Source organism: Muntiacus reevesi, chromosome 2, assembly GCF_963930625.1.
Source record: "Muntiacus reevesi chromosome 2, mMunRee1.1, whole genome shotgun sequence".
NCBI lineage: Eukaryota > Metazoa > Chordata > Mammalia > Artiodactyla > Cervidae > Muntiacus > Muntiacus reevesi.
Window position 1 is genome coordinate 255,556,800 of NC_089250.1, and position 23,769 is coordinate 255,580,568.

The window sequence follows — 23,769 nt, forward strand, 5'->3', positions numbered from 1 at the left end:
ATTTATTACAGCAAAAGGACATCCAGCAAAATCAACTAAGGAAAGGCGCATGGGGTGAGGTCTAGAGGAAACCAGGCACAGGCTGCTAAGAGTCCTCTTTCCCAGAGGGGTCACACAGGACATGCTTAATTCCTCCAGCAAAGGGTTGTGACAACATGTGTGTAAATGCTGTCATCCAAGGAAGATCACCAGGGTTTTTACTAGGGGTTGGTCAGGTAGACATCCCTGCCTAGCAAGTTCCAAAATTTAAGACTCCAAGAAGGAAAGCAGGTATTTTCTATAAACCACATGGTTTGTCCACCTGCAATGTGGGAGACCTGGGTTCGATCCCTGGGTGGGGAAGATCCCATGGGGAAGGGAAAGGCTACCCACTCCAGTATTCTGGACTAGAGAATTCCATGGACTGTATAGCCCATGGGGTCGCAAAGAGTCAGACACGACTGAGCAACTTTCACTTCACTTCACATGGTTTGTGCAAATAGTTTAAGTATAGTGAGCTCCTCTTATCAGTCCTAGGAATAAGGGGAACTCTCCTGAAATCTACATTTCCACACACCAGCCAAGTGCCAACCTTGCAAGCAGGGCTTTCTAAAGATAGACTTCTCAGGCCTGCGACAATAACTCTTTTTTGCACAATATGCAAAAAATAAATCACAGTATAAGCATTAAACCAAACCAAGTATCAAGTCAAAATGGATCAGACGGGGCTTGGGGGTGGGAGGGAGACTCCAAGAAGGAGGGGATATATAAAAACTTACAGCTGATTCAGGTTGTTGTACAACAGAAACCAACATTGTAAAGCAATTATCCTCCAATTAAAAGTAAAGTTTTAAAAAATGGATCAGAGACCTCAGTAAAAGAGCAAAAACTCCAAAACTCCTAGAATGAAATTTTCGTGACCTCTAATTGGACAAAGTATTCTTGTTGTTATTGTTCAGTAGCTCAGTTGTGTCTAACTCTTTGCTACCCCATGGACTGCAGCACGCCAGGCTTCCCTATGCTTTACCATCTCCCAGAGCTTGCTCAAACTCATATCCATTGAGTTGGTGATGCCATCCAACTATTTTATCCTCTGCCATCCCCTTCTCCTGCCTTCAATTTTTCCCAGCATCAGGATTTTTTCTAATGAGTCAGTTCTTTGCATCAGGTGGTCAAAGTATTGGAGTCTTCAGCTTCAGTCCTTCCAATGAATATTCAGGACTAATTTCCTTTAGGATTGACTGGTTTGATCTCCTTGCAGTCCAAAGGACTCTCAAGAGTATTCTCCAACCCCACAGTTCAAAAGCATCAGTTCTTCAGTGTTCAGCCTTCTTTATGGTCCAACACTCACATCCACACATGACTACTGGAAAAAACATAGCTTTGACTAGACAGACCTGTGTCAGCAAAGTAATATCTCTGCTTTTTAATATACTGTCTAGGTTGGTCATAGCTTTTCTTCCAAGCAGCAAGCATCTTTTAATTTCATGAATGCAGTCACCATCTGCAGTGACTTTGAAGCCCGAGAAAATAAAGTCTGTCACTGTTTCCATTGTTTCCTCATCTATCTGCCATGAAGTGATAGCAAAGTAATCTTAGTTACACAACAAAAGCACAAAAATCCATAAAAGAAGAAACATTAATTTGAGTTGTCAAATTTTAAACTTCAGTTGAAGTTTCAGAAGATAATATTAAAGAAGAAGAAGAAAAAAGCTACACTCTGGGAGAAAATATTTGCAAATTGTGTATCTGATAAAGAATCTGTATCTAGAAAACATAAAGAGTTCTGTTAATTAAATAACAAAAAGATCACTCAATTTTTTTAATGGGCAAAAGATTTTTTTAATTGAGTTATAACTGACATACAATATTCTATTAGTTTCAAGTGTACAATATAATGATTCAATATCTGTATATCTTCAAAATGATCACCATAACAAATCTACTTGCCACCTGTCATTATACATGGTTACAGAATATTTTCCTAAGATGAGGACTTTTAAGATTTACTCTTTTAGCAACTTTCTTTTTTTTTTCTCTTTTAGCAATTTTCAAACATACAATACAGTATTAATAACTGTTGTCACCACGCTGTACATCACATTCCCATGACTTATTTTGTAACTGGGAATTTGTGCTCATTTCATCTATCCTGCAACCCCTACCTCTGGCAACCACCATCTGTTCTCTGTATCTATGAGCTTGGGTTTTAAAAAATGTATATTTATATATTTATTTGACTGTGTCGGGTCTTAGTTGTGGCCCTCAGGCTCTTCAATCTTTGTTTCTTTGTTGCAGCATGAGGAGTCTTCAGTTGCGACATGTGAACTCTCAGTTGCAATATACAGGATCTGGGTTTTTTTGTTTATTTTGTTTTGTTTTGATTCCACATATAAGTGAGATCACACAGTATTTGTCTTTCTCTGACTTGTTTCACTTAGCATAATGCCCTCAATTTCCATCCATGTTGTTGCAAGTGGCAAGATTTTATTCCTTTTTATGGCTAAATAATATTCCGTGTGTGTGTGTGTGTGCATGCGCGCGCACACACAGATGCGCGCGCCTGTGCATCACATTTTCTTTATCCAGTCATCCATTGACGGACACTTAGGTTGCTTCCATATCTTGGTTATTGTAAATAATGCTGCAATGAACATGGGGTGCTTGTATCTTTTCAAAGTAGCTTTTGTGTTCTTCATAAATACCCAGAAATGGAGTAGGTAGGTCACATAGCAGTTCTAGCCTTAAGTTTTTGAAGACTCTCAATACTGTTTTCCATGGTGGCTATACCAACGTACAGACCCACCAATGGTGTAGAAGTGTTGGGAATATTTTCTTAATTTATCTTGCTGATAGTTCATTATTAGTGTATAGAAATACAATTGATTTCTGTATATTGATTTTGTGTCCTGTAACTTTACTGAATTCATAAAATAGGCAAAAGATTTGAATAGACATTTTACTAAAGAAGTTCTATAAATGACTAAAAAGCACATGAAAAGATGCTCAGTGTCTTTAGTCAATAGGAAAATGCATGCTAAAGACATAATAAGATACCAATACAAAACTATCAGACTGGCTATAATAAAAAAAAAAAAAGACAATAACAAGTATTAGTGAGGCTGTACAGAGAAACTAGATACCTCACTCATTCCTGAATGTAAATGACACAGCCACTGCGGAAACAGCGAGGTAGCTTCAGAAAATGTTAAAACGTAACTTACTGTTCAACCAAGTAATTGCACTCCTAGGAGTCTATACAAGAGAAATGAAGACACACGTCCAAACCAAGACACGAATGTGACTGTTTGTAATAGCATTATTCCTCAGCCAAAAAGTAGAAAACAATCCAGATATGCAACAAGCAAGTGGATAAGCAAAATGTACTATATTCATTTAACAGAACAGTGTGAAGCTGGATGGAGGAACAGACTTTACCCAAGTTCCCAAAGGAGGGCTTTTGCTACCTACTCAAAGATCTTTCAGGTGCTAGCTCATTCTACAGATTCAGAACCACTGCAAAAACAACCGTGACAGTAGCCACCAAGTTCTAAGCCAGATCTTGCTGAATACATTTCCTTGAACCATCCTGGCAAGTCCTCAGTCATGGTTCAGGCCAAGTACTAGAAATGTCCTCCTGTCACACATGAGGACACCTGAGGGTCACCAGCAAGAGCTCCAGCCAGCCAGAAACAGTAACTGACCACCTCCCCATCCTCAGCTGATGAAAACCCGTCTACCTGTCACTGACCTGCTTTGTTCACCACCTGTCCACCTTTCCTCCAGACAGCAAAACACTAAACCACTTCCCTGGAGTCAGACCTCCCCCGGGGACTCTCCACACCCTGCACATATTTGGGTTCATCACTTTCTCTTCATGGTGTCTTTATACTCCCTTCTTTCTCTCTACCTCCCTTCCCTCAGCTTGTTCTCCATGACCAACCAACAAGCTTATGCCCACTCAGAAGGAGCAGTCGTAGGGAATTCCCAGTGGTCCAGTGGTTAAGACTGTGCTCCCAATACAGGAGACCCAGGTTGATCCCTGGTCGGGGAACTAGATCCCACATGCCACAACAAAAGAACCTGCATGCCACAACAAAGATCAAAGATCCAGTGTGCTGCAACTAAAACCTAGCACAGGCAAATAAATATGTATTTTTTAAAAAAGAAAAGAAAGAGCAGTCATGACTGCTGCAAATAGGATGGCACTTGTCCTTTCACTGCCCAGTAAGTTTTTATTCATGCATAGTCTAGACTCCACAGCCAGGCAATGAGATATTGGAAGTTCAGTTGGTGAATATCACTGGTTTGGGAATTTTTTTGAAGAAGGTCATGATCACCAGTAAAAAATGAGTTTTGTATCACAGTACACTACACACATACACATATACCTCCTGCCCCAAAAAACAAGTCTCAGAAACTTCCCGGCACTCCAGTGGTTAAGTGGCTCAGCTGTATCTGACTCTTTGGGATCCCATGGACTGTAACCTGCCAGGCTCCTCTGTCCATGGGATTTTTTCAGGCAAGAATACTGGAGTGGGTTGCCATTTCCTTCTCCAGGGGATCTTCCTGACCCAGGGATTGAACCAGGGTCTCCTGCATTGCAGGCAGACTTTTTACTGTCTGAGCCACGGGGGAAGCTGGAAATAAAGACTCTGTACTTCCACTATAGGGGTGGAAGTTCCATCCCTGGTTGGGGAACTGAGATCCCATATGCCATGACTCTGCCATACATGTGATACTCTCCAATATAGTCTATTCAACTCTCATAACTTTTCTGTTTTGTTAATTATTTATTTTGTTTTGTTAATCATTTGTTAAAAATTCTGTTTTTTATTCACTGATCAGCTAAAGGTACGTTTCAAGATGTTTCTTTTGTATGCTTAATTTGTTTTATTAGCAAGCAAAGCCCTATAAAGGATGGTTTCATCTGGTCTTCAGACTCAGATTCATCTTCATCTTGACTAATCTGGAAGTAACGAGCTCCTAAGTCTCCTTGTCTGATGCAACCACACAAAGCCAATCACGAAGATTGTTCTTTTGAAGGTATTCCTTGGTAAGGTACTTCAAATATCTTTTAGAGAACTGTTTCTCAAAAACGACTATGATTTTATTCTTAAAGCATTCCATGTGAATGATATTCCCAGGATTTCCAGTCGTGCCATTCACTTCAACTTTCTCCCTCAATAACTGTTCAAAATATCCAGAATCAAAAATTCCATCTTCTACTGGATGAGTAAGATCCAAATTAAACTTCCAGGTTGACTTCTTAGGCTTCTTATCTTTCTTCCATGCCATTCTGAAGGCTTGCCGTGCCATCACAACAATTCTCATAACTTTTCAAAAAACAATAAAGTTTGAAACTCTACAATTCTGATTCTCTGACACCAACTGGGTACCCAACGATTCAATTCAATTCTGTCACCAACTCCCAGAGTTAGCAGAGATCCCACAGATTCTGGGCTCAGTGCCACAAGGCTGGTCCACTTGAGGCACCAGTTGCAAGTTGGTGGGGGGTGGGAAGGACACCTGTATTTCTGACCAACCAGCTACAGATCAGAGGTTCCCACAACCCCTTTCTCAGCTTCAACAATTCACTAGACTGGTGCACAAAATTCAGGAAAACCTTTTACTGACATTTACTGTGGGTTTTTTTGTTTGTTTGGCCACAATGCAAGCCTATGGGATATTAGTTCCTCAACCAGGGATCGAACCCCCCAGGGCGTGCAGTGAGCATCCTAACCACCGGAGCACCAGGGAAGTCCCTACTGTGGTTTACGGTAAAGAACAGCGCTCAGGGAAGCCAGGTGGAAGAGATCCACAGGCCGAGGAGGGTGCGGAGCCTCCACGCCCTCTTCAGGCAGGCCTCCCTCCCTGACCCTTGGTGTGTTCTCCAACCTGCGAGTTTCCCATCACTTAGCAGTTTAATGGAGGTTTCATTACTTCATTACGTGGGCATAACTGACTAAATCATTGACTACTGGTGATTAAACTCAGTCTCCAGCCTCTCTTTCCCAGAAGTCCAGGGGAGAGGCTGAAAGTTCCAACCCGCTCAACGAGCTTGCTGTTTCTGATAAACAGCACCCTCCCTAGCTCCCAAAGGCCCCCAACCCCCATTGGGCGTCATCTCATTAGCATACAAGACACACAAGTAATTCCAAGGGTTTTAGGAGCTCTGGGCCAGGAACCAGGCACAAAAACCAAACACTTTTTTTTTTTTATTATACCACAGCAACCCACTGAATTGATTTCATTACACACCATGGGTCACAACTTGCCCCTTGTAAAACCTGCACTATAGAGACGTCACTGAGAACATGACTGATTCACTAGCTAATAACATCCACGAGGGTGCAAAGGAGGAAATTCTCCCAGTCCTTGGTACTGGGAACAGCTTTTTCTTAGTAAATTGTCTGATTTTGAATAATGGGTATGAAATGTGTTCCAGATCACATTCCTTTCTTACTGCCTGCTGGAAAACTCAGAGAAAAACATGGCCCATGTCTAACAGAGGATATAGGACCTTGTAGTGGGTACTAGTCTTACTTCCAACTAAATCTCTTTTATTCTTCTTCTGCCTGCCCCTGCATCCTCATCGTTCCTGTTAATCTTACACACTATACAAGTGTGTTGTGTGTATGTGTGTGCGCGTGTTAGTCACGCACTACACAACAAAAAGTTGTGTCTAACTCTTTGCAACCCGATGGACTACAGCCCACCAGGCTCCTCTATACATGGAATTATCCAGGCAAGAACACTGGAGTGGGTTGCCATTTCCTTCTCTAGGGGATCAAGTGTGTTAGGGTGCCTCAAATACATTTCACTTGATTTCATTTTTTATTATCTTTTTAAAATTTGTTATTATCTTTATTTTATTTGGTTGTACAGGCTCTTTATTGTAGCATGCAGGCTTTCTCTAGTTGCAGCGCATGGGCTCTAGAGCTCACGGGCTCTCTAGTTGCAACTTGCTTGGGCTTTGTTGCTCCGAGGCATGTGGGATCTTAGTTCCCCAACTAGAAATCAAACTCACATCCCGTGTTGGAGGGGGGATTCTTAACCACTGGACCACCAGGGAAGTCCCTCAAATACATTTTAGAGTGAGGCAAGACAAACAATTATGATTCCTGGAGGGATAAGACCTCTTTGCCTACTATCTCCCTGTTTTTCTCCTGCAACCTTTTTTCACATGGTAGAGGTTTCACAAATTTCAGGTTATGAAAGAACAAAGGGCAGAGTCAAGATTACTCTTCAGAGTCAATGGTGTGTGTGGGGCCGGGGGGGAGAGACTGGTTCTTAGCAACAGAATGGTCCAACTTAAATATGACAATATAGGCCCTAAGATCCCCAACCAAATACCTGAAGAACCTCCAAACATGCTGACGCTTTGCTTTACCCACCTCTGTATATTGATCTGCCACTTCTTTTCAACTTGGCAACAACTTGAGATTTAGGATTTACAGCAAATCGGTGAGCTGCTCTTTGGATGCGGGCCTCTTCATGTAGATCAAGGGTCACTCTGGAAAAAGTTGGTGGCCAGGAGGGGCCCTCAGGGTGCGTTTCCACAGTGCTGACCTCAGGGTACCATGCTGACTCAGAAATCAACTCTATAGTGTGTACTGTTCTGAATACAGATCATGATTTTTCATGAATTCACTGGTGGAGGGGGGCTTCTTCCATAAGATGCCACCAGTTTAATATGGTGTGTGTGCCAGCTCCCCTGTGCCCAGCTGGGGGAGGAGCTGGCCCAAATCAGGAATGAAGACCAGAACCTTGGTCCCTTCAACACTGATATTCTGCACCTGGGCTGCCTTTCTGGGTGAAAATGAATCCTCTCCAGGGGTCTTCTTGGAAGAAGATGGGGTTTCTCAGCTTTCACCTGTGTGTACTCCTCCTCTGGGATGCCTGTTATCTAATAACTGAAGTTACAGCCAAAAGAGTTTCTGAGACCAACCAGGATGAGGCAGAAGGGTGTTTTAGCCCTTTCTTGCCCTGGGTCTACCTTCTGATCTGGACCACCAAGGAGAAGCCTACTCCTTTGACAGTGAAAGTGTTAGTTATTCAGTCATGTCTGACTCTTTGCAACCCCATGGACTGTAGCTCACCAGACTCCTCTGTCCATGGAATTCTCCAGGCAAGAAAACTGGAGTAGGTAATCATTCCCTTCTCCAGGGGATCTTCCTGGTCCAGGGATCGAACCTGGGTCTCCCACACTGCAGGTGGATTCTTTACCGTCTGAGTCACCAGGGAAGCCCCTACTCCCTTGGGCTTTTCATAAAGAGCCTACACACGCTGCAGAAGGATTAAAAGGTATCCCACTTACTCTCTCTGAGTGATCATCCCACTATGTGTGAACGGGGAGAGGAAGGCCACATTCAATGATTTCCTGTGGCTACTGACCACATCCACACATGTCCCTCACGATGGAGTTTCTGAACCTTTTCCACTACTAAGATGAGCCATGGGATATATAGCTTCTTTGCCCCAAGTCCAAAATTTCTCGAACATCCACATGTGAATTTGCATTCTGACCCACATATGTCCATTTATTTTAGTGTAATATTTTTCTCCCAAGTCTTTTAGTAAAATGTCCCTCTAGGAATAGGCTTGTTGACAGGCAATACAGGCTTATACCAGCTTCAGAGACTTAACTGAAGCTGTGTGGCCTTAATCCATCTTACCCCAAGTCCTGCTCTACCAGTGACTCAGGGAGACTGGAGTGATCACTGCCCGGTGCTCCCGTGTGGCCACCCGGCGAAGGCAGCAGATCAGCGGGTCTGGGAGGACATCTGCTACCAGCCTATCTCTCAGGGCGGGAAGGCAGGTGCCCCCAAGGCCTTGGCTCATACATCCCCCTGCCCAGACATCAGCCCCCCTCAGAACTGATAGTGTGAGCAGTCCTGAACCTCACATCACGCTCATACACCAACGTAGCCCAGGGCACCCGTGTCCCAGGACTTCATCACCCTCTGGTTCAGAAGTCACAAATTCGAGATCCATGGGACTTGTTTATTTGACTCTCAGGGTATTTTCCTCCCCCTTGAACTAGCTGCCAATATTTTAAAATTCAATTATCAGAAGATTTTAAAAAGTCAGGGGGTGTGGGGGGGAGGGGAGTCAGATCTCTGGCTTTTCATGAAAAAAAAAAAAAAAAAAGGCAAAACTGAAGATCTACTCTAGCACTTGCCCTCCATATGGGCTGCACTGGAGATGCCCCACCCCTCCCACCCAGAAAGCATACGCTCTGCTCTTCACCACAGTCCCTACCACTCCCTAATGCCTCACAGCACTGGTCTCTTCACTCTTTTCCAGGCATGCCTGGCCCCAAGAAGGGAATCTAAAGCCCAAGATGTTAAATGTCTGCCCTTGTTCAAAGAATCAGTTAGTTAAAATTGAGCTGTGTGACAACTTGGCTTTGAATTTCATAAAGACCATCTGTTATTGAGAAACATCATCACATGGCTACCCCAGCTTTTTCTCAAGGGAGGGAAGGTAGCTAGGAAAAGAGAGGATATTGTCCTTGCTTAGCCTGAAAAGGCACATTTAAAATACCTGATATCTTTCGAATCAAATTCCAGGAAGCTCACAAACTCTTGGCCGATACGGATCAGAGTCGGTCTTCCCCACGGAGATTAAGCATCAGGAAAGCAGGGTCTCGCCTGAATTGCTTGCAGCCTATAAAACCTGGCTCCTCACGGCACCCACCCAGCCTCAAAGCTCCCTTACTGATGCCCATAAGGACTGGGACCCTACCATTTCTGCATTTGGGGGTCAGTTTCCCAAACACAAACTCCCCCAAACGTTCCATCTGCTCTACCTTCATTGGGAGGCTGTGGCAGGGCATTTGGGAACCTGAAAACAGACAGCCAGCCAGGACAGCAGGGCCCACTTTCTGACCACCCTTTGCTGGCAGGGACAGCCCCCTAATTGGCCACCCAGGGACACCCACGGGCCAGAGCTGCACTTGGCTAAATGCCCTATTTGTTTTTGGGAAACGGTTGGTGCCGGTTAAGTCAGATTAATAAATACCTTTAGGGTTTCCTCCAACAACATTCTCCAGAGAGGGGCACTTTGAACTTTTAGGTCACTGCAAGAATCATTAACCACCCGCACCCCACCCCCATCCCTGCCAGCTCAACACCGGACTTGACAACGAGCCTCAGAGAGGCTGTCTGCTGGTGCCATTCACAGAGCAAGGCAGACAAAACCGCCCTAGTCCCCGCCTTAGCAACGCCAAGTGCCCTGGCCAAAAAGGGCCTCCCTGACCACCTTCGGTCTCCAAGGCCACGCCACGCTGCGTCAGCCTCTGTCACATTTCCCTTTTATTGGCGCCCTGGAAAACATCACCTCCTGACATGATCGGATTTGTTTGCTTGGGTATTAAGCTTCCCCCAAGAGAGATTAAGCATCAGGAAAGCAGGGCCTCGTCTGAATTGCTCACAGCCTTATCCCCTCGCATTTCAGGCACTGCCTGCCACTTAGCAGGTGCTCAACAAATCCATTTGTTGGGTGAACGGATAGGCACAGGGTCAGGACTCCCCACCCGCCCCCCTCAACCGCACTGCTGGCCTGACAAGGTGTCAACCAAAACCCAAGGCTACAAAACACACCAGTGGGGCCCTCAGCATGTCAAGCTCAGTGCACGGCAGGTCCTCCCGAAATCGGGGGGGCTCTCTTGAGCTGCCCCCCTGACCGATGAGGTCCACTGCACAGTGGACCTGACAACTCCCAGGTCCAGACTTCTCTGGGGACAAGGACACAGTCAGACATTTCGAAAGGTGACGTGTTACAGCATTTTCCCCAGTCTCCTCCAGGAACAATGAGTCACGAAACCAGCACAGGCAAACGCTGTCGTTCCGACCCAGGGGCAGTGGGTCACTTATGCTATTCTTCTGGGCTTCTCACAATTCTTCTGGATATCTCACAATAAAAATGCATAAACATAATCCATACACTTTGGAAAAGGACTTTCAAACACTGAAAGTATAATGTGACAAGTAGGAGTCACCTCTACCCTGCCTAGCTCCCAAGAGCCCCTAACAGCGTTTTCTTCATCCCTTAAAATGTATACGCAGGGCATGCTGTCCTGCATTTTTCTTTTCTCCTACTTCGTACCTCAGAGATCTTTCCTAAGGAACAGATTGCTTCAGAAATGCATTTAAGGAGGAGGGTGGGATGAAATGGGATATTGGGATTGACCTATATACACTACTGATACTATATATAAAAGAGATAATAATAACCTATTTTATAGGTTATATAACACAGAGAACGCTATGCAATGTTCTGCAGTGACTTAAATGGGAAGGAAACTCCAAAAAGAGGGGATATGTGTATATGTATGATTGATTCACTTTGCTGTACAGCAGAAATTAACACAACATTGTATAGCAATTCAATTGTGATAAAATTGAAAAAAAAATTTTTTTTAAGTTCATGGTAAGAAACCCTCCTCCTCTCTTCACTGAGTGCTCAGGTAAGTGGCCCATAAGGAAGAGCAGACCATACTCCTCAAACATATTTGTGACCACAAGTCTCGTAGGTCTTTTACCAACAGCTGGTTTAATGTATCTGGCTTTGCCCAGCAGTCTCCAAGCATCCTGGGCTCCCTAAGGCCTCCAAGAGTGAACTTGACCCACTGAAAAGCCATTAGCCATATCCTGCCAGCTTTCCAGGTTCCAGGTCCCAGCAAACACTCCCCATCCCTTCCTGGGGCTCTAGGAGGCTGTCTCACTAAGCTGGTAGTATACACAGTGCCTGCCTCCCATACACCGTGCAGAAGGTGGCATGGGGCTGGCAAGAGCTACCCCAGAACTCCGCAGAAGAAAGTCTGCACTCTGTAAACAAGAGGAAGCTGCTAGGTCCTCTAGTATTGCATTGAAGTGGGTGGGGAGGCCATAGTGCTGCCTACAGGTAAGGCTTCACTGAGTTCTATGCTTGAGAAGTTAACTATGTTACCACCAGAGCATAATAATGAGTGTCCCAAGAGCCCCAGGCCTAGGTGGCCCCTCTCATTAGAGAGATGAAAGCTGGCAACAGAAAGGTTCCTGTTCCTTCCTTTCTCTCTGCCTTTTCTTTATACACTCAACACATATTCAGCAAGAAGTGATTGTAGATCAGGCATAAGAAAACAGATGGGTCCCAAGAAAGTGGGGAAAACAAACAAGAATAGGATAACTGGACCTCCCCCATCATCCTCCCACCCCCACCACACAAACAGGCTGCATAAAATACATGTCTTTAACACAACCAACCTCTAGGTGAGACAGGGCCTGTTCCAGGTGCCAGAAATAAGGAGGAGGCTCAAAGCTAAAATCAAGAGCTGAGAGGAAGTCTGGCAGGTTGGGGAGTTTAGGAAATAGATGGCTAGGCCTTAGGAGAGACTGGGCTCCCAGTTGAGGTGGTGGAGCCAGCAGACACTTACTTCAGAAGGTTCTCAGCTCCTGTTCTCATCCGCATGGCTTTCAAGATCTGCTGGTTCAAGGCAGCCCTCTGATTCTGTAGTTTGCTCCGACCAGTCTGCGCAAGGGGATTGCAACCCTAAGGGAAAGAAAACAAGAGAAGCCCCTTCAAAGGTCAGCCACTCTTAAAAATGATGACAAATGTCTAACACAACAGAAAACAACTTTTTTAAATGCTCATCTTCTCTGAAAATAAAAGTAACATTAACATGGAAAATATATGAAATGCCAAAAAGTGTAAAAAAGAAAATAAAAGTCATTCACCATAACACAACGCCAAAACAGTCACTGTGAATTGGTTTCTTTCCTACTCAATTTTTTTTTTGTAAGAAGTTAAGATTTTTTTTTTTAATGTTTATTTGTTTATTTGGCTGTACCAAGTCTTAGTTGTGGCATGCAGGACCTTCGACCTTCATTGCACCATGTGGGACCTTTAGTTGCAGCATGCGAACTCTTAGTTGTGGCATGCAGGATCAAGTTCCCTGACCAGGGATCGAACCCTGGCCCCCTGCATGAGGAGCATGGAATCTTAACCACTGGACCACCAGGAAAGCCCCTGCCCACCTATTTAATATATATATTGTTATTTTCCACATTAGTGGCTGTGTCAGTTCTCCAGACAAGCCACAGAGACTGGAGTTTCACAGGATTCAACATACAGTTGCACTCACCGCTGACATTTATGACAGTGGTTCAGTAAGGACACATAGCCAGATCATTGGGAAAAAGAGACAGAGTCGAAAGGAATCCATGTGCAGGCCTCCTTAAGTTTTCTCTCCTACGAAGGATCATACAAAGCACACTCCTCCCCCCAGGAACAGCGTGTATGCAATGCCATGGCCTCCCCTGGCCTATCAGAAAACTAAGACTCAGGACTTCCCTGCTAGTCCAGCATTTGGGACTCCAGGCTTCTCCTGTAAGGGGCATGGGTTCAGTCCCCGGTTGAGGAACTAGATGTCACATGCCACAACTAAAGGTTCCCCACTAGCCTTAGGCAACCATGAACCTACTTGGTATCTGTACAGACTTGCTTAATCTGGACATTCCATATAATGGAATGTCTGTTGGGATGGGCTTTTTCCACTTAGTTTAAGGTTTCTCCACAGTGCAGCATGTATCAGTACTTCACTTCTTTTTGTCCCTAACACTCCAGTCGATATGCACATTCATCATCCATTCATCAGTTAAAGAACATTGGGGGATGTTTTTCACTGTTGGCTCTTCTGAATAGGGCTGCTTACTTCCGTGTAAGTTTCTCTGTGAATGAATGTCTTCCTTGCTCTTGGCTATAAGAGTGGAACTATTGTGTCATATGGTGGTTGCTGCCCTTCAGTCTCTAAGTCATGCCCGACTCTTTGTGTCTCCACAGACTGCGGCACACCAGGCTTCCCTGCCCTTCACTATCTCCCAGAGTTTGCTCAAAGTCATGTCCATTGAGTCGGTGATGCTATGAAACAATTTCAGCCTCTGTCACTCCCTTCTCTTATGTTATATGGTTAATTCTCCTATGTCATAGTCATACATCATATGGTTGATTCTACATTTAACCATTTGAGGTCAAACTATTTTCCAAAGTGGCTACAATATCTTACATTCCCACCAGCAGTAGACGAGGACTCCAATTTAGCCATATCCTCCTCAATACTTGTTATTGCCTTTTTTATTATAGCCAACCTAGGATGTGTGATATCTCCCTGTGGTTTTGCTTTGCACTTCCCTAATGGGTAATGATGGTGAACAGCTTTTCATGTGCTTACTTGCCATTTGTATATCTTTGGAGAAAGATCAATTCAGGTTCCTTGCCTATTTTTAAACCAGGTTGTCTTTTATTGTTGAGTTGATACGTATTTTTAATCTTTGCCAAATTGATATGTGAAAAATAGGTATCCTATCCTCCCAACTTGCATTTGTTATTAGTGAAGGTAAACAATGATTTTTCTTATATTATTGATCAGTTAAATTGTTTTTTGTTTGTTTGTTTGTTTTTGAGAATTGTCTGTGTTCTCTATCCATTATTTCCTGGGGTATTTAGTTTACAATCAATGTTTCACTGTGAAAAGTTCAAGATCAGGAAAAAAGTTTCCCCCCCTTTTTTTAAGATCCATGTGCCAAATCCGCCTCCAGTTGCTCTTTCTTTCTTTCTTGGCATCACTATGCAGCATGCAGGATCTTAGTTCCCTGACCAGGGATCCAACCCAGGCCCCCTGTATTGGGAGCACGGAGTCTGAACCTTTGGACCAACAGGAAAGTCTGTAGATTATAATCAATGTTTCATTGTGAAAAGTTTAATATCAGAAAAAAAAAGTTTCCTTTTTTTTTTTTTTGTCTGAGCAGGTTTCAGGCTCATAGCTCCCCATCAGGGATCAAACCTGGGCCACCACAGTGAGAAGCCCCACCCTAAACACTGAACTGCCGAGGAATTCCCCCTTTTTCTGGTAAATTATAGTTGATTTACTATATAGTGTGAGTTTCAGGTGTACACCAAAGTGATTCCAAAAGTTTCCTTTTAATCTAATAGTGTTCTTCCCACTCCAGCAGGTATTACTAGAAGCCCAGGAATCTACGTGAAGGCTCCCTTCCTTTCTAAAGCATATCTTTGAGTTCTGCCCACTGACTGGGCTCATACTCACACCCTGGGAGTGGCTGGTGGGCAGTATCTGGTGAGGCGACTGCCCTTTCTCTCTGCGTCACTGCCTGGGTCACTGTCATAGCAGCTCTGCACATACCTAGCCTCCCACACCTCTGCCCAAGCCACACCCATGGCCTTGACCACAAGGAGGAAGAAATGGGTTATCTGCAGCCCCAGGCTTCTCAGGGATTCCCATATTAGCCGCCTTTGGACCACTGAATCAGAAAGGAGTTGTTACATGTCTCCTTCCACAAAGATTTCTCTTTCTCCCATCGCAGCAGGTGGCACAGTGGTAAAGAATCTGCCTGCCAATGCAAGAGATGCAGGTTCAATTCCTGGGTTGGGAAGATCCCCTGGAGAAGGAAATGGCAACCGACTCCAGTATTCTTGCTTGGGAAATCCCACTGACAGAAGAGCCTAGTGAGCTACAGTCCATGGGGTCGCAAAGAGTTGGACGCGACTTAACAACTAAACAACAACAACGCAGCAGGTGGCCACCCCCACCTGTCCCCCATGCAGCTTCCCAAATTCAAATTAACAGATATTCACAATCTGACTTGGAATAGTCTTAAAATTAACATCTTTCACACCATTAAATGATCCTTGATTGAAAATAAAAATCAGAAAATCAGACCTAAGATTAAAATGCCTTTAATATTAAGCTAACAATATTAAAGGGCTAAAATAATTGCAGGCCTCTTTCGTTTCTACTTCCTAAAATTACTATGAAGGGGTGGCTTGATCTGACTTAAAATTACATGGTTCACCAAAGCTGTGTTCTATTTTACCGAGAAGCCTTAATAACTAATTCCTTTACGGACATTCCCAGGACTGATAAGCGGCCCTTCCAGCTCAAGGATAAGAACTTTTTCCTGCTCCCAAACCTCACCAGCGTCTGGCAGGCCTGGAATGGCTGCGCCCTAACCAGCGCACAGATGTGGGGTCAAGTTTCCAGATAAGACATAGGAATGCTTAGGATTAGATCTGATTTGAGTGACTGGACCCCAAATCACATTACTTCTTAGTGACAGGTAGGAATGCTGGGCCTGCTGGAAACACCAGACACGCCCACAGGGCTATTTGGAAACTACCCAGAGCCCTGGGAGATGAATCTGGGTTGAGACTGTCAGAAAGACACCTTGGAATCACAGAGGCTGCTTGCTGTCTACTGGCCCCTGCCACAGGGGCTCTCTGCTAGTGGGGACCCACAGTCCTCAGCCACGCCTTAGTTCTTCATTGGATCCCAACAGGAGGAAGAACTGCTCCAAACTGGACTGAGGGCTTGTGACCAGGACCTAGGCAGCACCCGTCAGACTGGCCTGGCCTGGGAACTGAGGACGGGGTGGGTGGGGAGCGAATGAACTGCCCTGGCCTCTCAGATCACTGTCCATAAGTCTTACAGTGAAGCTGAGTCTGTCCACTATACAGTTTCCTGACCAGACTCAGGCTTGTGCAAGGGCGTTCGTCTCAATACACGGAAGAATGGTCCAACTGCCAACACGCAAGAAAAGCAAGTACTGAGTGAAAGTTCAGCTTTCTCACTAGCTTAGTGGGGTCTCCCATATGTTGAACAGCCCACATGGGCTCTGGTACAGCATCTTGGACCCCACAATTCTGAAGCGTGGAGGGTGAGTGAGCTACTCAAGATGTTAAAGGCAGGGGACTTCCCTGGTGGTCCAGGGGTTAGTTAAGACTTCATGCTCCCAATGCAGAGGACATGGGTTTGAGCCCTGATCAGGGAACTAGATCCCACCTGCCCCAACCAAGAGTTTGCATGAAATAAATGTTTAAAAAAAAAAAAATGCTGGACACAGTAAGGGTGGGAGAGGGACTTCAAGTCCACGTCCTTTCTGCCACTCTTGAGTTGCGCCTGAGCAGCAGGAATGTGTGGGGATATGGGGACAGCTCACCTACCAATTCCCAGACATCCCTCTCATGGCTGAGGGCTGCCTGACATCACGCACACACACCCTTTGGCCACAGTGACCCAATTCCCACTCTCCCACCTCGTAGCCCGTAACAGTCAGGCTGGTAAATTCATGCTCCCACACCTCCTTTCCAAGGCGAAGGACATCTGACTCATGCCCGGCCAGCTGGAAAACCAAACTCACCTCGAGTCTGATTCAAGGCGAGCACCTGACATAGGATAACCAGAGCCCATCAGGGAAGGGCCTTCATTTCCCCATCAGCCCTGAACCCAGGAAGATGTGAGACTGGGCAGCTGCAGCCACGTTACCTGGGTGGGGGAGTGTCTTCCCTAAAAGGGAGCTAACCTAGGGGGAGCAGACTGAGAAACTGAGTCTTGGGTGGCAACAGACTGAGAAACTGAGTCTTGGGCGGCATTTGAGCCCTAGATCAAGCCAGGCCTGAAGCCATTCCTCAGGACTTCTTAGCTCCAGGAGTCAAATGCATCCCTTTCTTGCCTACGTCATTTTTTAAAAGTTGAGGGCTTTCCTGGTGGCTCAGTGGTAAAGAAGGGAGCTGACAATGCAGAAGACATGGGTTTGATCCCTGACCCGGGAAGATTCCACATGCCACAAGCAACTAAGCCTGTGCACCCCAGTTACCAAGCCTGCATTCTAGAGCATGTGCTCCCCAACAAAACAAGCCACTGCAATAAGAAGCCTGCATACTGCAACTAGAGAGTAGCCCCCACTCACTCCAATTAGAGAAAAGCCTAGCACAGCTAAAATAAATAAAATTAAAAATAATAATAATAAAAGTTGAGGTATAATTTACACATAATAAAATACACAGATTTTAAAGTACATAGCTCAATGAGTTTGGACAAAAATACACACACACACATATATACTACATATATATGTATATACACTTGTTTAACCATTATTCCAATCAGAATATAGACAATCCTTGTCATCCCCCAAGGCAACCAAGCCTCTGGTTTCTATCACCCTAGACTTTTGCATGTTTTAGAACTTTGTATAAATGGAATTATATGGTATGTATTCTTTTGTGTCTGACTTATTTTGCTCAATAGATTGCTTTGGGATTCATCCATATTGTTGTACTTAGGAGTGGTTTGCTCCTTTTAATTGCTGAGTAGAATTCCATTGTAAGAATGTACCATACCAGATCAAACCAGTCAGTCCTAGAGGAAAGTGAAAGTGAAAGTCACTCAGTCATGTCCGACTCTCTGCGACCCCATGGACTACACAGTCCAAGGAATTCTCCATGTCAGAATACTGGAGTGGGAAGCCATTCTCTTCTCCAGGGAATCTTTCCAGCCCAGGGATCAAACCCAGGTCTCCCGCATTGCAGGTGGATTCTTTACCAGCTGAGCCACCAGGGAAGCCCAAGAATACTGGAGTGGGTAGCTTATCCTTTCTCCAGGGGATCTTCCTGACCCAGGAATCGAACTGGGGTCTCCTGCATTGCAGGCAGATTCTTTACTAGCTGAGCTAGCAGGGAAGAAAATTAATCCTAATGGAAATTAACCCTGAACATTCACTGGAAGGACAGATGCTAAAGCTGAAGTTCCAACACTCTGGCCACATGATGCTAAGAGCCAACTCACTGGAAAAGACCCTGATGCTGGGAAAGATTGAAGGCAGAAGGGGACAACAGAGGACGAGATGGTGGGATGGCATCACTGACTCACTGAACATGAGTCTGAGCAAACTCCAAGAGATGGTGAAGAATATGGAAGCCTGGTGTGCTGCAGTCCACGGGGTCGCAAAGAGTTGGACACAACTGAGCGACTGAACGACAACCATATATAGTGTGCTTATTTGCCTAAATCATTTGGGAATAGATTTCCTGGTAACTGCAGCTAAGAAAATGTCCTAACCAGAGTAAGTTCATCCAGAGTAAAAACTCTCTTTGTTAATATACATGCACATGTCCTTTGTGAACAAGCAAGTTGTTTGGCTGGGAAACAAGTATTTAAGTGCAGGATCTAGGGGACTTCCCTGGTGGTACAGGGGCAAGGAATCTGCCAAGCAATGCAGGCGACATCCATTCAATCCCTGGTCCAGGAAGATTCCACATGCCTCGGGCAACTAAAGCCCATGGATCACAATTACTGAAACCCGTGCTTCTAGAGCCCATGCTCGGCAACAAGAGAAGCTACTGCAATGAGAAGACCCTGCACCGCAACAAAGAGTAGCCCCCATTCTCTGCAGCTAGAGAAAACCTGCGCAAAGCAAAGACCCAGTATAACCAAAAACAAACAAGCAAACAAACAGAAGAGCGGGATCTAGGGACTTCCCTGCAGTCCTGTGGTTAGGATTCTGCACTTCCACTGCAGGGGACATAGGTTTGATTCCTGGCCAGGGAACTAACATCCTGCACACTGTGTGGCGTGCCTCCCTCCCAGAAAAAAGTAAAAAGTGAAAACAGACACACACACAAAAAGAGTAGGACCTAGGCAAACACCAGAGGCAGTGGATTTGGAAGAAAGGAAAGGCTATTCAACCCACACATGCAGAGACTGACAATGAAAAGGCAGACAGGCCAGGTCACTGGGAAGGCAGACACAGAGGCATTGGAGGAATCTTTCCTCCCAAAAGAGGGGGGTGTGGAGGGAGGGTGGGGGATTTGCTCTAGGCAGTGCCTGGCACCCGGCTCCCCCCATGCCCCAGAGAACCAGTGAGGCCCTTCTTCCACACAGCCAAAGATAAAACTCACACATGTAGATATGTTTCCAGCAAATTGAGGGCACAGTGTGCCCTTGGGGTCTCCAGGTCAGGAGTGAGACTGAGTGAAGGGTGACCACACAGGGTCTCCTGATTAGAGACCCTCACACAGGACATGGAAGAGGGGGTGCTTTTGGCTGCCTCTCTAGCGCGCAAAGTTATTTTCTCTGCCTTTCGCACTCCTTCCTAGGATTATGCAATCCCTCACTCAACCACCAAGCTCTGGAAAGCACAATTGTTTGTTTATAAGTTAGCCAGAAACTGACAACCAGCAAGCACAGAAATAGCATGCGATACCCTGCAATACACAAAAATACATCTAATTTAACTTTTCACCACACTGGAGATTCACAGCAGTTTGGATGAACAGAATCTACCTCTTCCACATCCATAACAATTAAAACATGAACTTGGCACTTGTAAAGAGGCCTCCTGACCTTCCACGATCTCTGCCAGGCGCCTCCCTCCAGCATCCCCATTCATCTACACAGGGTTAGGGGCCACAGTATGAACCAAAATGTAGCTATAATCCTGAACAAGAGTATTCAGTCACTTCTACAAACCTATAGACACCTAATGTGTGGGTACAAAGTGTGTGCCACTCTACAAAGATTCATGATCACAACATTTCTGTGAGTCAAATGTATTTTCAACCCAACTAATGACCCATTTATTTCAACTGGTAGGATGTATTCCCTGATGGCTTAGATGGTAAAGAATCTGCCTGCAATGCAGGAGACCTGGGTTCGAACCCTGGGTCAGGAAGATCCCCTGGAGAAGGGAATGGTACCCACTTCAGTATTCTTGCCTGGAGAATTCCATGGACCAAAGAAGCCTGGCGGGCTACAGTCCATGAGGTTGGACAGGACAGAGCAACTAATACACACACAGGATATACTCATTATTAGTTTACAGTTCTTATCTAGACTGGGGCTGGTATGTGTGTAATTTTGTACACTTCTGTAATTACCTTTTTTCACAACAATTTGTTACTTTTTGGTTGCTTGTTTTTGGCCATTGCCATACAGGATCTTAGTTCAAGGACCAGGGATCTAACCCTGCCCCTTTCAGTAGTGAAAGCAAAGAGTCCTAATCACGGGATCACCAGGGAATTCCTGTTACTTTTCTAATATAATAACATTGGAGAAAAAGAAACTACTTCTGAAGTGGCAGTTTTTTTATCTCCTGTCCTTTTCTCTTCTTAGAATCCGACAGAAACGGAATTTTCTAAGGCATATGGCCCTAGCGAACTCTGTCGGTCTGACTAGAAAGGCCAGGGGGACCTGCATCTCTCCCTGTTCCTGGTGCTGCAGGCAGGAGAGCTCGCCCCATGCTGGCAACCCTTGCTGCCTGCTCCGCAGACGCTCAGTCTGATGCGCAGTCTGGTTGAGCTGCCCTGCACCTGTGGCTCCGCTGTCCTCTGTGGCCACCTCCAAGGTAGCCGTTGCGTCATGAGAATCCAGTGTCCGAGCCAAAGGAGGAAGTGGTGATCAGGCTAAAAGCCAATGCTCCGAATCATCAGGTGGCGGCTTGGAATCTGTCCAAATAGCCCCAGGAAGCAAGAGACATTTACAGTGTTACAGCTCATGGGGCTGACTCTCCTCTGAGTCACCTAAAATCCTGCGTCTGCCAGGGGACCCCCTCCTGGCTATAATGAAAGGTGAGGAGATGTTGACAACCACGCCCCCTGTTCTGCTGGTGTGCACCAGTGAAGCTGGTCAGAACCTCACTAAGGCCATGATCAGCCTGGATCCAGCCTGGCCTCTAGGATCTGGCTCAGACCATGGTGGGGTGGTGGGTGGAGGGTGGGGAGCAGATAGCATCACAAACCTTTACACCTCCTCCTTCCCCCACCCCCACTGGGGGAAGGATTAAAAGCTCCAAGGGTGGGTTCAAACACCTGGAGAGACATCATCACCCCTCAGTAAAGGTGGAGTGGATGAACCCCCATGACCCAGCCTGGGCTCCTCAGCACATGTTCCCCTACGGAGATGCGGACAGATAAAGCATACATGTGTCTAACAGGAAATTATACTTCACTAAGATGAATGGAGGAGGAGGACCTAAGAGGAGCCACTGAATCCAAAAAAAATAAAATAAAATAAAATTTCTCCTTCCTTCTCAGCTGGATCCTTGAGGAAATCCAGAGTAAACAGGGCCCATAAACCAGGGCACAGTGAACCCTGGAGCCCTGTCCAGAATGAAGGCTTCTGTGAGTAAGAAACAACTTCTCCTCCAGCTCTTGGGTAAAAACAATGGAGCTAAATTCATTTCAGGCCATTAGTGTTCCCAGAGGACGGAGAGGCAGAGATAAGGTCTCACAATGCTGTACTTTGTACCAACTCTCTTCTTCCACATACTGCTATGCCCTTTCATTTAGATCTTTTCAACGGCCTTGGGAAACATCTTTGTCTGATTTTTCTCCAGCTGGTTTTCTCTTGGCCAAGAACAGATCTTCCTGTGAGTTTTAGGATTACAGGCCTTGGAGAGCCCCAGAGACGGGGCCAGCTCTCAGGATGCAGTGTCTTGGTAACGTGTATTACTCTGCTTTAACTCCAGGCCAGAACACACATTCTTCCAAGACACATTAGGCTGAGCATAGAAATCTGTCTGGGAAAAAGAAACTCCATTTCCACGGGTCCTTCTTTTAAGAAAGTAATTTATTAATTATTTGTATAGAACCGTACCTCTATTTAAACATATTAGTTTAAAAAAAGAAAGAAAAAACGATGAGAAACCAGAGAAGAGAGAAACATACTGTGACACTGACAGACCAGAAAGTATTTGGTACTTTATGTTCTCAATTCAGAGACACTCCCACCCACCCACTAGCCACCCCGGCTGCTCACCCAGGAGGCCAGGGTCTGTGCAGGGGCTGTCCATGTCTGATCTGGGGCCAAACTGAATCCCTGTCCTCAGCTTTGTATAGCCACACCCCGCACCACCCCAAGAAGACCTTTACTTGCCAGAGGGCCTCCATCTCTACAAGGATTGTCTCATACATTCATCTTCATTTTGTGTACAAGATACACAATTCAGCTTTGAATATGGACCATGTACTCCCACCCCCCCACTTCTTGCTCTCTGAACTACAGCAAAAGAGGCTAATTGTCTAGTCAGGCATGGCCTGAGCTGTCCCAGGAAACGAGGCCCCCAAAGGAAAAGGCTACCCACTCCAGTATTCTGGCCTGGAGAATTCCAAGGACTGCATAGTCCATGGCGTCACAAAAAGTCAGACACGACTGAGCAACTTTCACTCACTCATGGACTGCCACAGGAGCCACAATGAGTCAGGGTCAAGTGTACCCCAAAACCTGAGAGCCATCAGGCTCATAGCTCGCTGCCACACCATAAATGCTTTTTGAATGAACAGAATAGAATGGCACGTTCAAGAAAGTTTCAGGGACTTTCCTGGTGGTCCTGTGGCTAAGACCCTGGGTCCCCAGTGCAGGGGGTCCAGGTTCAATCCCTGGTCAGGGAACTAGATTCCATATACCACAACTAAGACACGGCGCAGCCAAATAAATAAATGATTTTTTTTTTTTTTAATTTTGGCTGTGCCACATGGCATGTGGGATCTTTGTTCTCTAACCAGGGATCGAACTCATATTCCCTGTGTTAGAAGCGCAGAGTCTTAACTACTGGACCAGCAGGGGAGTTCCATAAATAATTTTTTTTTTTTAAAGAAAGGAGGAAAGAGAGATAAAGAGAATAAGATAAAGAGATATAAGAATAAAGAGATAAAGAGGATAAGAGAAATAAGAATGATAAAGAGAATAAGATAAAGAGAATAAGAATGAAGAAGTCTGACTTGACTGGAAACTAATTTGACCCGGTAAGTGTTCATACAATCCCCAAAGACAGGACAGGGGGGGCCTGCCCTGAACACCCCAGTCTCGGGGTCCTCACTCCCTGCCCCCCATTGGCTCATGCACTCAGTATGTGCCCCAGTTGTTTCCAGTCCTCGCCTGCTGGGACCTCCCACAGCTATTGGCTCTCTCCCTTGGATCTTCACACATCACCCCATCCCAACATCTTCACTCTC

General features: G+C 45.4%; 2 protein-coding genes across 2 annotated transcripts in view; both read right to left on the bottom strand.

Moving 5' to 3' along the window:
- The window catches only part of RHPN2 (rhophilin Rho GTPase binding protein 2), a 67,946-nt gene that overhangs the window by 40,859 nt on the left and 3,318 nt on the right, over positions 1-23,769 (bottom strand). The window contains exon 2 of the mRNA XM_065925756.1: positions 12,401-12,516. Coding sequence (XP_065781828.1) covers positions 12,401-12,516 — 116 coding nt within the window. The remainder of the gene's footprint in view (positions 1-12,400; positions 12,517-23,769) is intronic.
- Positions 4,966-5,277, bottom strand: LOC136158745 (ribosomal protein eL22-like). The gene has a single exon (XM_065920560.1). It carries the CDS (start codon positions 5,275-5,277, stop codon positions 4,966-4,968), a length of 312 nt encoding a protein of 103 aa, XP_065776632.1.